Source organism: Trichinella spiralis, assembly GCF_000181795.1.
Source record: "Trichinella spiralis strain ISS 195 chromosome Unknown Scfld4, whole genome shotgun sequence".
Taxonomy (NCBI): Eukaryota; Metazoa; Nematoda; class Enoplea; order Trichinellida; family Trichinellidae; genus Trichinella; species Trichinella spiralis.
This window is the reverse complement of record NW_003526943.1, coordinates 4,508,105-4,524,753: the sequence shown is the minus strand read 5'-3', so window position 1 is coordinate 4,524,753 and position 16,649 is coordinate 4,508,105. Positions and strand designations below refer to the sequence as shown.

The 16,649-nt window shown below is 32.8% G+C and overlaps 4 protein-coding genes across 4 annotated transcripts; 3 read left to right on the top strand and 1 right to left on the bottom strand.

Moving 5' to 3' along the window:
- The first annotated feature begins 389 nt into the window (after positions 1-389).
- Tsp_01148 (hypothetical protein) lies at positions 390-3,808 on the top strand. Its single transcript, XM_003376888.1, has 8 exons — positions 390-845; positions 1,610-1,738; positions 2,021-2,194; positions 2,287-2,399; positions 2,467-2,581; positions 2,652-2,773; positions 2,848-2,901; positions 3,718-3,808. The coding sequence occupies exons 1-8, from the start codon at positions 390-392 to the stop codon at positions 3,806-3,808; spliced, it is 1,254 nt and encodes a 417-aa protein (XP_003376936.1).
- A 603-nt stretch (positions 3,809-4,411) lies between these two features.
- Tsp_01149 (putative transposase) lies at positions 4,412-4,912 on the bottom strand. Its single transcript, XM_003376887.1, has 2 exons — positions 4,855-4,912; positions 4,412-4,818 (listed from the first exon to the last, which is right to left on the bottom strand). Exons 1-2 carry the CDS (start codon positions 4,910-4,912, stop codon positions 4,412-4,414), a joined length of 465 nt encoding a protein of 154 aa, XP_003376935.1.
- Positions 4,913-6,594: 1,682 nt separating this feature from the next.
- Tsp_01150 (putative T-box transcription factor TBX2-B) lies at positions 6,595-9,417 on the top strand. Its single transcript, XM_003376886.1, has 5 exons — positions 6,595-7,017; positions 7,071-7,344; positions 7,390-7,769; positions 8,396-8,486; positions 9,350-9,417. Exons 1-5 carry the CDS (start codon positions 6,595-6,597, stop codon positions 9,415-9,417), a joined length of 1,236 nt encoding a protein of 411 aa, XP_003376934.1.
- Positions 9,418-11,234: 1,817 nt separating this feature from the next.
- Tsp_01151 (conserved hypothetical protein) lies at positions 11,235-15,720 on the top strand. Its single transcript, XM_003376885.1, has 9 exons — positions 11,235-11,310; positions 11,485-11,646; positions 11,828-11,988; positions 12,630-12,783; positions 12,913-13,227; positions 13,446-13,608; positions 14,053-15,089; positions 15,256-15,605; positions 15,667-15,720. The coding sequence occupies exons 1-9, from the start codon at positions 11,235-11,237 to the stop codon at positions 15,718-15,720; spliced, it is 2,472 nt and encodes an 823-aa protein (XP_003376933.1).
- The last annotated feature ends 929 nt before the right edge of the window (positions 15,721-16,649 follow it).

Below are 16,649 nucleotides of genomic sequence, written 5' to 3'. Positions count from 1 at the left end.
AGACTTATTTAAAAGCTTCTGCATAATGAATGCTGAATGAAACTTTTCAATTTTATATTTCTTTTCTTTTTTTATTGTAGCGCAAGTGAATAGTATACAGTAAACAGAAATTAACAATGATGCTTCTTTCTATCGGTCACAAAGCTGTAAATGTGAATGACAAAAATACTGCAGGCAGCAAAAGAAAGCCATGTTTACAATTTAAATACACTTCCAAGCTATGAGAGATGGAACAATCAGCTTTGAACAGCTGCACAAAGTGCATACAATACCGAATGTAAATAATTTGTCGACGTGTTCAAAATACGATTCAAGAGATTTTGTTGCAATGCAATGAAAGCTTGTAGAGTGCGGCTTGGTTGAAAATGCTCTTCTTCCAATCTTTTCCAATGAAGCTCAATTTCATGCTAATTCTGTTTTATACTTTCAAACTCTATCAATCGGATGCAGTTGAAAAAACCAACGGGACAATTGTAAATTCAGCTCAAAATACAACTCAGTCTGTTGTGAATACTTCTTCTACTCAAGTTACGACCAATATTCAAAGTCCAAATAAAACAACATCCCTGACCGCAGGATCACAGATACATCAAACTTCACAAACGGACGAATTCAATCCTTGGAAAAAATTATACGGGGAAAGAGAAATTATAAAAGACGTGATGGGGTGCTCTTGGCCGGATGATTTGATCGACAGGTATAAATTTTGCGTCAAAAGTGCTCATTTGGAAAATTCATCTCTGCTGAACGTGGATCCAAGTGAAGGCTTATATTACGGTCTACTTAATTCCAACACATTGAAAACACTTGTAGAAGAGTGCAAAAAAGGAAAATGCCGAAGTTACGTAAGTAATTCTGTGTTTTTTTCTCAGTAATAAAAAATTAAAAGAATCAAATTTGCTTAATCATCAAACATCATTACCTTCAATCGAAGTATTGATTTTGTTTACACTGTCGGCTTAATTTCCAAATTTACGCAGACATTCATTGTTCTATCTCAATGGCTAACTGAATCAAAATAATAATTCCATTCTGTTCATGAAACATGACTAGAAATTGTAATAAATGTGAAAAATTGCATAATAAGACCCTTTTATGTGTTTTATGATTTAATGGAACGAAATGAAATAAACGCAAAAAATATGATGATCGAATGAAATTGTTCAAAAGAAAATGTCACACATTTTTGATTTAATAAAAATAAAATAATTTACAAAATACTCTACTGATTATTAAATAGTGCAATTTTAATTGTCCAAGTTTTACAAGGACACGTCAACGTACTGTGTAATGAAAAATCATTATTTACACTTTTATTGATTTTCATGTTCATGAAAATTAATTATTTTTTTGTAAAAACAAAAGTTCTTTATACAATTTGAACATTTTGAAAACAGCGATGTAAGATTCCAATAATGTAATGAATTTTGTATTTTTCACATTAATTGGCTAAGAATTCAATGCAAAAATTACAGGTCACAAATGTAAACCCATATTTTTACTGCTAAAATTAAGGATTGCATAAAAATAAATCAATTATCTGGTTATCAGAGACTGCTATTATTATTGCCAACTGCATTTGATATATTTAAATTTATATGTATTTTAGATTCAACCCCAACAAATCAAAGATACTATTTTAATTTGGAGAAAGAATATGCAAAGTATAAATGAATTTCGAAACTGTCTTCAGAAAAACACAGAAGGGATGGCACGCCTTTGTGGAATTGGAAGCCAAGTACAGATTCTTTTTTTTAATTGAAAAAGCATTCTACAAATTATTTAATTAATTTTCTATTCAATATCTGCTTTTTATATTTGTATTTTAATACTTTGAATAAGTTCTATATTTCAAAATTACATATCAATTGTTTTCAAGTGTTGAAAATATTTTTCAAAAAAATTCAATTTACAATCAATCAAATTTACAATTATTCAATTCATTGTCGACAATTTTTTGAATATTGCAATACCTTTTTATTATCCTAAATGTTTATATTTTGCTTTCGTTGTTTTATAGTTAAGTACGACAATCAGTGGAATGGTTGGAATGCATATAAATATTATAGAAATTATTCTACCGGCTTTAGAGCTTGAAAAAGATGACGAAAGCGAATGCCTGATTGAGATCATCGAAGCAGCTTATTATACAGCTACTATTTACCTTGGAACTGAATTTTATAAACGAAATTCTGTGAGTAATTTTAAAGCATAGTACTGTTTGTAGATTATGTGAAAAATAGTTTTGGTAATAATTCTTGAAAGCACAATCGCTATTATATGTAGGTATTCTGCTGGGAAGTAACCCAAAATGATTGTATGCCAATTTGCCGTCAGTTTGCTGAAATTATACAATGCATGAACAGCAAATGCAAAAAATTAAAAGAATACGTTAAAAAGTGTGTATGAAATGCGAAATATTGCATAATTTTAAGGTGAATATATATTAATTTTTTAATTTTCAAGAGTTGGAATTTGGCAGTGGTATTATTTGTCAGAGAACAATGTAATGAAAAAGTGTAATCTTACCGACGAAGATGTATGCAAAAGTAGTGCAATTGGACAATTGAACAAACCTTCTGTAAGTTTGCTTACTTCATTTATTATATGAATATTTTGTTAATAAAAAAAAAGTTATCAAAATTTTTTAGGATTCTTCCAATGTTGGAATAAAACATCTTTTCAATATTATTGGTGAAAAATTTCATGAATTCAAGCATGATGTAGAAGCAGAATTTCATACACCATTTTACATTGTGGTTGCAACGGCATTGTCAGTTTTCTTCATTTTAATTTGTACGATAAATTAATTTAAACTTTCAAATTAATAATAATTGATTATTCTAGTTTTCATTACAATAATATGCATGTGGCGAAGCGGGTTGATTTTGAAACGAAAACGTAAAACAGTACGATACAGTAAAATTGTACCGTCTGACAATTTCAGAGCTAACGAAGAAACTAGAGCTTTGACAATGGCAGAAGATGATTTTTGACATTACGCCTCAACGAAAATGATAACTTTCCAACCTCTTTTTCAATTTATTAAATATTTCATTTTGATTTTGCTCAAATAAAAATGATGTTGCAAAATTTCTAAGCAAATTATCATCACGTATAACTGTTTTGTAATAATTTAATGCAACAGATTGTTGAACTGAAATATATTTTAAATTTGAAATTGCCAAATAATTTAGCATGTTATTGAAAGATTACATTTAAAAATTGAATACTTTAAAACAATGCATATTTAAAAATCCCATATTTGTATAGTTTTATTCATATAAAAATTATTATTATAAATAATATTTTCGCTAATAAAATGCTTAATGAATATTTTATTTGTCTTTTAACATGTAAATATAATATTCATCGCATACATTACTTGAAAATTTAAAAAGAGAAGTGCTGTTAAAATTAAATATGCATAATTTGTTACTCAAAATTTAAATAAACTTGAAATTAATGTGTACAGCAATGTCATAGGATAGTGTGTTTTAAGAATTTAAAATTTATTATGTGCAAATAATTTGCTGCGGTTTTGTGCTTTATCATACTTTTATAAATTTCCAGTGGCATACATTGTGTATGCATATATTTTTAACTACATTAAGAGTGAAATTTCCAACAAAGAGTGAGATCAAAGTAAGCCCAATTGTTCAATAGGAAATGCTTTGCTTTTGAGATAGTTATTTTTTCACGTAATGTGATTGACAGCGGCGCCGTGCGGTCAACCGACGGTCAAAGGCGGCTTGCCAATCAACAGCACAGTTGTTCATCAATTGTTCAAGAAGAAAAACAATTTTGACAAAAAATACAAACAGCTGACTATGATATCAGTCAGCAGCTTACTATCCAGCTTAGCTTGTCGGCACTTTTACCAAAAAAGCAGTATTGTTTTTATTTCCTCAGACCTCAGATCAATTGAAAATTGATATATCAAATTTATTCATTTTCATCTTTGATAATTTTATCTTTTTATTTGCAATTTTCACTTTATACTTCAAGATCAATTGACATGTGTAATATATTTTTCGTAGAACAGTTTATCATTTAATGGAATAACAAAGTAATGCAGATACCTTATTATTTTTTTATTTGTATAACCCGGTAGTAAAAATATTTCTCTTTAAATAGTTAGAAACAGAATTATTTTACAAAAGTTGACTTTATTATCATATATGAGATTATTAACAAAAATAAATAAATAACTATGCTGTAGTGTGTGCGAAAAAAAGTCCTTTTTATGGGAAAGAGAAGAAAAAACTCGTAGTATGATTGAAGAGCAAGGCAAATTGTCCAATGGACAATTAATCGGCTTTGTAGCCGGTGGTTATGAGGAGCACTTTTAATGGGGATTGAAAAGAAAATACACCGCCCATAAACTTTGTCGTACGGTTGAGTGGGCCACTCATCCGGCATACAAGTGGCTTGCAAATAATCGACCTTCAGCGCATGGCAAAAAAACTGCGTTAGCCGGCGCCGAAAGGGTCAACAAAATTTCCGAATTTTCCAAAATGGCGCCGTCCAGTGCAAATTTGCCATCTAATCTGACCACCCCCATTGTTAGCATGGCGCCGGGCCCCAATTGACCCTGGTCACTACGGTCGACGGTGGTGCTTTGGATCGCGTCAGATTTCGCGGTTGGGTTGTCCAACCAGATCAACACTGGACAAGAAGCATTGTTCGAGATTCGGTAAGCGGATCGACCGTGGTGACCAAAGAGGGCAGATGTCCACCGGCCGGGTCGACCATCAACTGGTGCCCGTCCGCTGGGAGTGACCGCCCGCCGTAGCGGAACCAATTGCTGCCCTACCCCTCGCAGAGTGGCATTGTTTCACATTGTCTGCTAACGCCGGCTTGCGCAACGTTGAAAGCGTTGTTCATTTTCCGGCCGGCCATTGCTGCTCATTTGCTGTCCAACGGTGCTGAAAAAGCTTCATCGAGGCGCGAACCACATCCACAAGCGCTCACAGTTGCTTTCTATTCATCGTCAATAGACTCAAATTACACATCTGTTCAGCAGAAAAAAGAAATGCAATATTCATTCAACAAATAATACAATTGTTTCACATAAAAGAAAAAAAAACCAAGGAAACTTTATGCATAATTGAAATCAAAATTTACATTTATGAACATTTCATGGATCAAAAAAATACGGAAAAATAAAAAAGATAACAAATTGATGCCAAGCAAAACTCATCTGTCAAAATATGCTAAAATCCATTAATTCCAAAAGATTAGTTTGTCAGTCAATCGTCAGCAGCGGCAACTTATCGGTGAACGAGATTTTATTCCAATGATAAACATTGAAAACGAAATTCCATAATACAGCTTAAAAAATTATCATTATTATGAGAAAAAAAATTAATTTTTAAACAATTACTTTATTTATGCTTATATATTATTTATTGGAATAAGCTGTACAGTTTTATATTCAGCAAAAAACCATCTAAATATGACCAATGGCAAAATAAGCTTTACTTTCAATAGCATGCATGATTGCTTTGAAGAAGAAATTATATAAGCTGAATATATTATTACTGGATTTTCTGATGTATCTTTTTGTTTTTTTGGTTATTGCGGAAAAATGAATTGATTGAAAAGTCAAGAGCTGAGAAGATTTATTAGCTGATTGTGACCCAGTTCCATGCGATGAAGATGTGTCAAATCGGCGACAGAAAACTAGCATACGTCATCATTAACTCTTTGCAAGAGGTGAACCGGCGCCGTTGGCAATCAATCGTCCACCCTTTTCGACCTGATCACCTTTGTCTGCTTATTTTCCCACCGCAGCAATAGAATAACTTCAATATAATAAGTGGGTAAATTTTGAAAAAAAACACATTTCATTCACTCTTTCATTTGATGATAATATTTAATTTTAAACGTGATTCCAAATTTTCATTCGGATAGAACGATTTATAAATTACATAAAACTCGCCACTTTTCGATAAGCTGCTCTATAATGGCGATATGCATGTATTTTTTTTGTATTTCTGCTTATTAGCATAAATACTGCATATTGTAAATATAAGGGTATAAGTTCAAGTATAAAAACAAAATAATAAGACTTTATTGTTTGTGGATAGCCGATATTCGTCGATTGTTTTTGCAGATATTTATCACAGGAAATTGTTCAATTAACGCCGGCTGACCGGCGCCCCTTTCCATTCATTCTTGCCGATTGTATCGTCTTTCGGCTTGTCGGCTTGTATGGAATTGCCAGTTGGCGCCTACGCGGGTCAACCAATGGCGCCTGACATGTCAACCGTTGGCACCTTGTGGCTGGCAAATGGCCTTTTTCCTTTCCGACAGTAGACGGCGCTGTGCAATTGCAACGCTGCTTCTACAAGCGTAAAAGCCATCAGTGGGCGTGCTAACGAGCTAACGCGCTTGGTCATCCAAAAAAATAAAAAATAACAATAAATATAATAATAATAATAAAACCAGAAGACGGGCCATAGTTTTCCATTCTTTTATTTCTATTCATCCGCTGGCTGTTGCTTCTTTTGCTTTATCATTTTTGACGTTCAACTTTTTGCTATTCTCTTTCAGTGAACAAACAGCATACACGACGGCGCAATGATGATGATGATGCTGAATAAGGAAAAGGACACAAATGACGAGAAACCATCACCGTCTGGTGAGAACGTGACTGTGGAGTTGGAAAATGCAAATTTGTGGAAAAAATTTCACCAGCACAGCACCGAGATGATTGTCACAAAAGGCGGCCGTCGGATGTTTCCCACCCTGCGTTACGTCGCGTCCGGTTTGGATCCTAATGCAACGTACTCCATCTTTTTGCAACTGATCGCCACCAGCGAGTGGCGTTACAAATTCAGCAGTGGACGTTGGGCAGTGGCCGGTCGAGCCGATCCGTCTGCTTTTCAAGCGACCAGCTCTCAAATGTACATGCATCCTGACTCACCGGCTTCAGGCAGAATTTGGATGAAGCAGTCGATATCTTTTCACAGGCTCAAATTGACCAACAATCCACACGGAAATCAAGGCCACGTATGATATTATCAGTTTGCATTTTGCATCTTTTCTCATGTCAATAATTTTAGATTCTATTACACTCGATGCATCATTATATACCCGTGATAAGTATTGTTCGATTGCATGAATTTTATCCGCATCCGTCCAACGGGGCGTCCCAGATTGTTGCTAGATGTTCATTTCCTGAGACTCAATTTTACGCCGTTACTGCTTATCAAAATGAAAAGGTGATTCAGCTGAAAATTGATCACAATCCGTTTGCAAAAGGCTTCCGTGAATCTGGAAACGCAAAACGTGCCATAACCGCTGATGATGATCCAGGTATTCTGAAGCTTACATCTGGTTATTTTAAAAAGAGAGAATTATTCCAAAATTATCATTTTTCAGAAATGAAACGACCAAAAAGCTCCACCGAAAAGTCAGAATCTGATTTCAATCTTTCGCCAGTAACTGCTGTGGAAACTGCCGAAAAATTGAACTGTACCCAAGAACCCACGGAACCTACGGAAGAGAAAATTACCACACAACCACCCCTAGTCGCACCGACGCCCTTGATGTTGTCACTCCCGGCGTTGAATCTGCAAGCTCAAAGTGCACTTTGGTCAGCCTCCGCCTATGGTGGAGGAATCTTAACAACTCCGGGTCTACTGGCTCCTCAGTTGATGGTTCTACCGCCAGCCGTGCCCACTCAACCTTTAGCTGCTTGGCATCCGTCGCCTCAAACCTTGGGTTTGATGTCTTCATCGCCATATGCATTCAATCGACTTGTTTTTCCGTTATCGCTGTGATATTTCACAGTTCTTCTTACAAAAATTGTTTGAAAGAAAATAAATAATTTTTCTTTCTTACAGTGTTTACAGTAGCGAATTGAATTGCAGCAGTGTTCAACATCTAAATGTACTGTTTTTCTATCATTCATGCTTATCATCGTAATTTTTTTTCTTTAAACACAATTTTATTTGAACATTTTTAGCATTCTTAATTTTTCCTTATATAATAATATTATAGTTTTTCACTTTTAGAAATACAATGTCACTTTCATTGAGTCAATAATAACATTAACGCTGTAACTTTAAAAGTCATTTTTTGAAATACTGTACTTTACAAAAAAGATACTGTATATTTGTTATTCAGCAACGACTGTGATTGGTAATGAAAATTGTACAGAATAATTTGAAATTTTTTTTCATTTAACGTGCATGAAAAACATATCACAATCAATGATAATTTTTGCTTTTACATTTTTATAAGTAAAAACAATTTTTTGATAAAATAAGTATCTTTTTTAATAATCATTGGGATAATTATCTTTTAATTTCAATTATATTTAAAAAATAAAAATGATGCACATTCAGTTATATTTAATTATATTTAAAAAATAAAAATAATTTAGCAGGCACAATCGTTTTATTTCCTGTTTCTTAGTATTGATTGCTCTTACACTTGTAATCGAAATGTGTCATTGGTAATCAACCTCTCTTCTGGTAAGCTCAACGTTTTGTTAAAAAAATTCTCATGTTTGTTTAAAGAATTTTCAGTTATGATTAAAAGATTAAAGTTTTTGTAGTTCAGTTTATTTTGTCGCATGTAATATGCAATAATGATAAATTCGTCACTTCGGAAATTTAGTACAGTGCTGTTGATTCAAAAAATATCAAATATGCAATGCTATCCATAATTTGGTCAACAGTTAACTTTAATTATTTTCCAATATTTCAGAAAAGTTTGCATAAATTTAATCTGATTCGTTTTTTTTGAATTATTTTTCAAATTTAATTAACTCAAAAATAAACGTAAAAGTATGAAAGAAATCAAATGTATTTAAAGCGATAAGCATTTAATAGTTTTTCCATTCGTTAGAATTAGCAATGCAATTTTTCACAAAATTTTGATGCGATTAAATTTAATTATTTTTGAAAATCTGTTTTGATTCTTTTACTGCTTTCACTGTATTATTATCAATTCTTTGCTAAATATATTTTTACACATGTCCCCTATAAAGCAATTAATTTTAAATATTGAACAACAAAGAAATTTGAAATTATTTCAAAATCCTGTCGCCATTTTCACTTTCACACTCTTACATCGATATGAAAACATTAACATTGAATTTAACTCATTTACTAAATCAACGTCACTGCAAACAAGCAAAAACATAAAATCATATCTTATTGAATAAATTTATAAAATCATTCAATCACATTTATGATAATCTTTGCAAGAACAGTGTTTACAATGAAAAACATTCTTCAAATGAATCAAAGGCAGCAGAATAGTTTACTCGTATTTCATTTCACAAAGTTATTCTTTTCTGACCGGTAAATAAGTGATCGTTCTTCAATTTCAGGCGTGCTTGGAAATCCAACGTCCCAAAAATGTTCCGGAGTTTTTGGTCTAGGATGCAAAGCTCTATGACGACCAACTTCATTCAGTCGTTTAGCTTTTTCTTCATCGTCCAAATATAATTTATCCACGTAATTTTTACAACAGTGACAAGCATGCCCGTGCAATTTTTTCCTCTCTTGTTTGCTTTTGACCGGCTCATTTATGTATTTATATGGAACATTCGCTTCATTTGTAGGAACTGAATCAAAGCTGCTGCTCAGCAAAGGGTCGACTGAAACAGATTTCAAAGCATACTTTTCATGTGATGTGGAAACTTTATCCGGTGTACATTGAATTTCATTTAAATCAGCTGAAGACGCAGCTTGAAGCTCCAAATTCGAATGTAAATCAAAATTTTCAATATCTTCGGAAAAACTGAATTCATCGAAATCAAAAATCAAGCAACGTTTTGTTTTCCTTTTCACTGAAGAAGAGAAGAGTTCTGGTGAATATTCCGCTTTAATCAGAAAAACGTTCTTTGCATGCGTATCAGGAGTTGTCGGTGATATATTTTGAACTGTTTCATTTTCATCTTCAACGGACGGTGCCAGAATTTTTGAATTAAAATTATCATTTGACATAAAATCAGACATCTGCAAAAACGACCTGAATCTTACAATCAGTTAAATTAATTATTCGACAATCTTTTAAATTAAATATAAAATATATAAAAACGTATAAAACGTAAATATTTGCAAGAATGATAACATCGATAATTAATAAATCCATAAAACAAAGCATAACAATCAACTTAAGAAAAAGTACATCTATTTATTGAATCAAAATATTCATGCATATAAGAATAAACCTTATTAGCAAACTTTTAATCAAATATTTATGATGTTTTACCATAAATCTCAAAAAAGCACACGTTCTCTGTGTTAAAACTTAAAAATTGAAATTAAATTTTTTTTTGAAATTTGAAAATGCCGCAGAAAGTATGAAAAGATAATCAAGCTTAAGCTTTCCATAAGATGCAAATGAATTTTAAGTAAAAAAGCAGCTTATATTTTATATTAAAATACTTCGTAGAAAATATTTGAATTTTTAAAATTTAAAAAATTTAAAATGAAAATATATCCTAAATTTTCTGTTTTTTTTCCTTTAATGTTTAGCAAATTATAGCAAAATTAAAAATATAAAAAAATAAAAATAAATTTAAAATGAAATTATTATGATATTTATTTATTTATTTTTTAAAAATAATTTACATCTAATTTAAATTAAATATTAAATATCAATAAACAATACAGTAACTAATGTACCTCTACATCTTTAGTTATTGACAGTATTCATCTTAAAAGCGCTTTTATATTTTAGAAATTAAAAATAATTCTTTTATTATAAAAACTCTAAAAAAATTTGTATTTTGTGAATTTATTTGTAAATAAATTTACAAAATTATTTTTTTAATGCTGATAATTTAAAAATTAAAAACATGTTAACTTTATTTGTTTTTCATAGTAAAATAAAGGCGTAGAGCTCTTCCTTAAGAAAAAAAATAATTTCATAAAATTATGTAAAACAATGTTTAATACTGTCCTGTTATAATGACTTGCTTTGAGTTTATTTAATTTTGTTTTGCTTCACATTAATTGTTTGAACTTGCATATTATGTATTTCTACGGTCTTGAAACAATGAGATATACATTAGCCGTTGTCACTTCTTCGTTTGTACTGTATGAAGCATATTTGTAGAAATTTTAATTTTGTATTGTTGAATAGTTTTCCACAGTTTTTTTAATTTTTGAATAAATCAATTTAATTCTTTTATAGCACTTTATAATCCTTATATTATTTACATTAATTTTTGATTTTTTGTTTTTGATTTGAGCAACTGTCAGCCTATGAATAAAGAGGCAGTTTCAGACAACATTGAAGGCGTTAAGCTGGACAGATGTGTGAAAGAATCAGACATCTCAGGTTTATTTTTGCATTTTTTATAACTTTTTTCTTCAACCTCATTTAATGAAGCGTGTTCTAGGTGATGAAAAGAATCAAGAAAAAATGGAAGACGTTAATAAAGGTTTCTTAATTTTTTGGACTTTTTTATTCTTTAGTAGTAAACACAACTTCATTTACCATAAAATGCTTTAGGTATTGGAAGCTGCGATTGGGGTGATTTATTGGATACCGAGGAATTGAATGGTTTGTTTGGCAATGTTTATGTTTGTAGTTTTTTATTCGAACAACTGTGGGGCATTTTTATAGGAAATGCTGAAGTGATGAATTGGGCTGAGGAAGTGGACATTTACAGAGGTTAGTAGAATATTGGATTGTTTGTAGCGTTGGTTTGAATGTTTGAGGACTTCTTAGAAAATATTGAAACATGCGACTGGGCAGATTTGGTGGATCGAGATTCTTTTCATGGTATGTTTGAATGTTTCATTACTAGCCGGTAAAGTCAGTTTTTAATTTAAAAAATGGATTTTAATTCAAGAACTTGAAGAAAATCACAATGAAGATCTGAAGAATTCAATGGAAAATCAAAATACATTAAAGATAGAAAAGCTGCCAAATGATCCGCCATTTTGTGTGATCATCTTAAATTTGCTACACACTGACAAAGCACAGGTGGCGGAATTTTTTCGAGGTCTTGAAGTAAGTTTGTCACTATGTTTATTTTAGAGTTTTAGTAGTGGTGTAGTTTTAGTTGTATTGTTGTAGTTTTATTTTATGTAAAATATTTTTTATTTTCATTTCAGTTGTTATCATATTGATTGTTGATATTTTCCTTCTATCCAAATATTTTGAGTTTTGGCCATTATATGATTGTTAGTGTGATCGTTCAGTTATTTATTTATATGTTTACCAAAGTTCAGATTATAGTTTACAATAATTGTAAGTTTTTTAAAAGAGTGTTGAAAGAGTTGAAGTGGAGACTGTAAATATTATATTGTCTGAATTTTCCTTACACTTAATTCAATAGTGCAGTGTTTTATTTTTTAACTGATGAATTTTATGAAATTTTATATTCTTGACTCAGAATTTTAGTAGATTGCTATAAAATTTAATTTTTGATATTTAAAAAGTATGCAGTAATTGTTTGCTTTTGTATTTTATGTGGAATTTAAATTGAAAATTTTGTAAGTAGCAACAATTTTCTAATGTGAATTAAGATCAGAAAATCAGTTTTTAAAATTGATGAACGCTTTTTCCTTTATAATTGATATAAATTGTTGTACTTATGTGTTGTTTAATTTTTCAGAGGGAAATTCATTTTGAACGATGTTTTATTTTAGATTATTAATTTTCATTTCATGTGTTATGGAGATACCGGTATTGCATATTCTTGTATTGTTGAGTTTGCCGATTATAAATCTATGGAAGAAGCTTTGTCCATGAATGGAAAGGTTTCTATTTTATTCATTGTTTGTTCATTTTTTTGTATCATATGTAAATGATTTTAGCGGTTTTATGGTCGTCAGATAAGAGTCGAAATACCGCACTGTCGAACTGACGCTCTGCGTCGAAGGAGAAGTATTGCTTTTTTTTTCTTTTCTTTGCATAAATATGAATTTGCAGTTTTATTTATTTTTATCCATTCCATTTATTCAATATTGAATTATTTCAATGTTTTTCGTTATAAAGCATTGGTTTCACGTTTAGACACTAGCAGCAGTGCAGATCGCTATCATGATGGTCGAAATTACAGGAACTTTGCACAGCGACAGCGAAATTACAACGAAAGAGGCGTATATCATTCAGATATTTCACGTAGGCCTGCAGAAGGGTCGTCGAAATCAATGGGAAATGTTCCTTTGAACAATAATCGCTACTTGTACGGTAGAAATCATTCAGCAAGTAGACATATGCCCACTGATGGCTGTCGTCGTGATGGTAATTATGTCCAGTATCTACGCAGAATACTATTGTGCATTGTTTGTGATTTTTTATTGAAGAATTCAGACGTCGTCCTGAAAGTGTCGATGGTTCCTTTCAGAGAAATGCAACGCTTGAAAATGGAGGAAGAAATGGTTACATTCCGTGCAATGAGAGTAATTTGCATATTTGCAATTTGATTTGAGTGAAAATGTAAATTTTTACACACCTTCCAGCCATTCCGGTAACGAAGTGGAAACGTGAAAGTGATGAGATGTTTTGCAAACTGGCGACAAACGATACACCACGTTCGTATCAGACAATATTTGGTGAAGCGAAGCCAGTTGATACAGCAGCAAGAGAACGAGAAATTGAAGAACGTCTGTCAGCAGAATCAGTGTGAGTGCTGTTGCTGATTTATAGAAAATTAAAAAAGAAAAGATTAAAGTAAAAAATTATTTTTTCTTTTATGAATTTCAGATCCCGTCGACATTCTTCTTGCTCGTACGCATCTTCAGTTTCTGTTAGCGCGAGAAATGTTGCTAATCGACTTGCTGAAAAAAATAATTTAATTATTAAAAAGAATCCAACGCCTACAGAGGAAGAAGGTATGGATATTTTAAGTATTGAATAAAATTTCTTTTTGCTTGTAGTTCTTCGATCCGATAGTAATTTTTAATTGTAATTATTGATTAAAAAAATTTTTTTCTTTTAACAAATTAGTGTCATTTTTTCATCATGCTATGCAAACGTTATGTTTCGAGGTGGTGATTCTTTTTTATTTTAAATAGCATCTGGATATGAACGTCAAACAGAACAGAACTCAGAACAGCCTTTAATCAGGGGTCAATTTAAATTGTTGGCCCGTGAAAAGCCACTGACGGAAGTACCAGTTGAAGATCAGAATCAGTTGCCGACGACAACAACATGTGAATTTGTTATTCTTGTTGTTTTGTCTTTAGTTTTTATTATTCTTGTTCCTTCAGATGCACATCAAAGCCAGGGTAGTGTCGAAGCTGTTGTAGAACAGTTGAGCAGTGTACAAGTCGGTGTCTCGGCTGTTCGACTGCCAAAGCCACGTCGTTCTGGCTACAGTCGATACCAGATTCGGCGTGGAGTTGAATCTGTGGAACAAAACCGAACGGAAATGCAGAACAATCGAGATTGTTCTGAAAGATCAGAAAAGTCACCATCAGATTTCAATGCTCAAGCGGTTTCGAAGCGGCCAAACGATATCCATCAAAGGCCGCCTCGACATGGAGGCAAAGTACTGCCGCAACAGCCGACTATCAGAGTGAGGGATCGCGTGGACAGCGACGTCAGGGAATCGGAGCAAAAACCGACGGTCCCCATATCAACGCCCTGTCGGCAACGGGATTGGCACAGGCCAACCGGTGGATCTGCCACAGACGACTTGCGGATTGGATATTGGCAAGTCGTTAATGAAGTTGAACGCAACGTGCGCAAAGATGACCGGTATCATGGTTCGGATAGAAAATTCGACAGTAGAATAAATTCGCGGTTACACTATCCGGACCAGCAGTCAGCCACTGTCACCACTGCTAGCTACCATTCTGCCAATAACTTAACACAGCCGGGTATGCCTTTTGACAGAGGAACAAAAGGTAGAAATGAACGTCATTCCCACTTATCCAGTGGTAGAGCTGATGGAAATTATCCGGTTGTCGATCGACGACAAAGAGGGCACGAATGGGTTCATCGAAATTCAAATAGACAATATGGAAAGAGTGAAGCTTGCCAACATAATCTGCCCGATATTGATGAACGAGCTCAGCTTCACTCATTCGGTAAAAACAGGAGCGATGAACCAACTAGCCGTGTGCGATCCTATAAAAATCTTGTTTGGCATAATAGCAATCGTAAGTCACTACTTATATGCAATATTGTTGTTAATTAAATAGTTGAACAACGCATTTACTATTCTCATATTCTGAATTCATTAAATATTTTTAGTGTACATAAAACTATTACAGCGTTTGAAAGCTTACCATTAATTATTGAATTCTATCTTTTTGTATTTTTAAGGTACTGCAGGTGAACGTCTGTATAATCTGAATCTGCAAAAATGGGGAAATGCAGATATTAGAAATATTGTGGAAGTTCGCAGCAGTGAAGCTGTGCAGAAAAGAATTGCAGAGCCGAAATCGCTTGCTAGCGGTTCTGCATTTGTGGCGAAACCAAAAACCGATCACAACGACAAAGCGTCGTGTAATTTTTCTTCACGGGACGCTGAACTGCCTCACTCACGTTCAACAGTTGCTGTTGAGGAAAAAAAGCAGAAAAACAATTGCAGAGAAGGGGAAATTCAGCAAAATCCCAATCGAAGAAACACGAACGCTGCCAGAGGACGTCGTAGAAACAGAGCTGCTTCCAACGTAATCCAGTATTTCTTTTTTTAATCTAAATATGCATATTTATTATCTTTGTAAATTTTAGGCTTATCTGAATGAAAACAAGTTCACAATTCTGCAGAACGTCAAAAGCGAATGAATAACTTGCCATGACTTGCGCATATTATATACTCATTTGCATATTTATCGAATTTTTTATCCGTTTGTTCGTTACTTAAGTACATAAGTACTTGCTTGTCTCCTTTAACTAGTTCATAATTTAAATTATGTTTAGTTCATTTGATACTGTATTGATTTATGTATGTATGTACAATTTTGACCTATGCCATTTTGCCTTGGTTCCCTGATTCAAAGATCTGCGTTACAGTAATGCCTATACGATGAAATGTGTCAATGTATATTGTATTTGAACGTTTAAGAGGAACAAAGTCATATTTCGTGCATCTCTTTTTCGTTGAATAAATTTCTTTTATCCATAAATAATTTATGTTGGAAAAAGGTTTTCCTGAAACAAAAACGTATATCGTTCATTTTGGACATCTTCAGTTGGCCAATCTGGTAATAACTGACCGATGTTACCGTAATTTTATAACTTATTATTCCTGTCGTCTGCACGGTTGTTTCTAACAACTTATGATGTTATGCTTATAGCGTTTGTCAGTAATAATCGGCAAAGCAACTTAAAATATGACGCATTTTCTATCTTTGTATGTTAAAAATGATTAGCCGAAATGGACGATTATGATACCTGATAGATTGCTTGAAATTATTATACCGTAAGTATTAGACTAGTAAAACTTTATCAAATCGAAAGCGAGAAAATCGATGACCAAGGAAGAACAACGACGGCTTAGCAGCAGAACAAACATTTCCCACTAACAATAAGACTAATAATCACATCGTTGTGTCTCGTTTATGCAGATCTCGAGAGGTCAGCAATTCGTGATGGGGCGTACCTCCTGTAGTTCAGCGCTGACCCGGTCAGATGGTGCTTCATCACTGGCGGCTATCAAGGAGGCGTGACGTCTTGTTTGTTTTAGTACTTGGCAGGCAACTTCTCTCAGACAA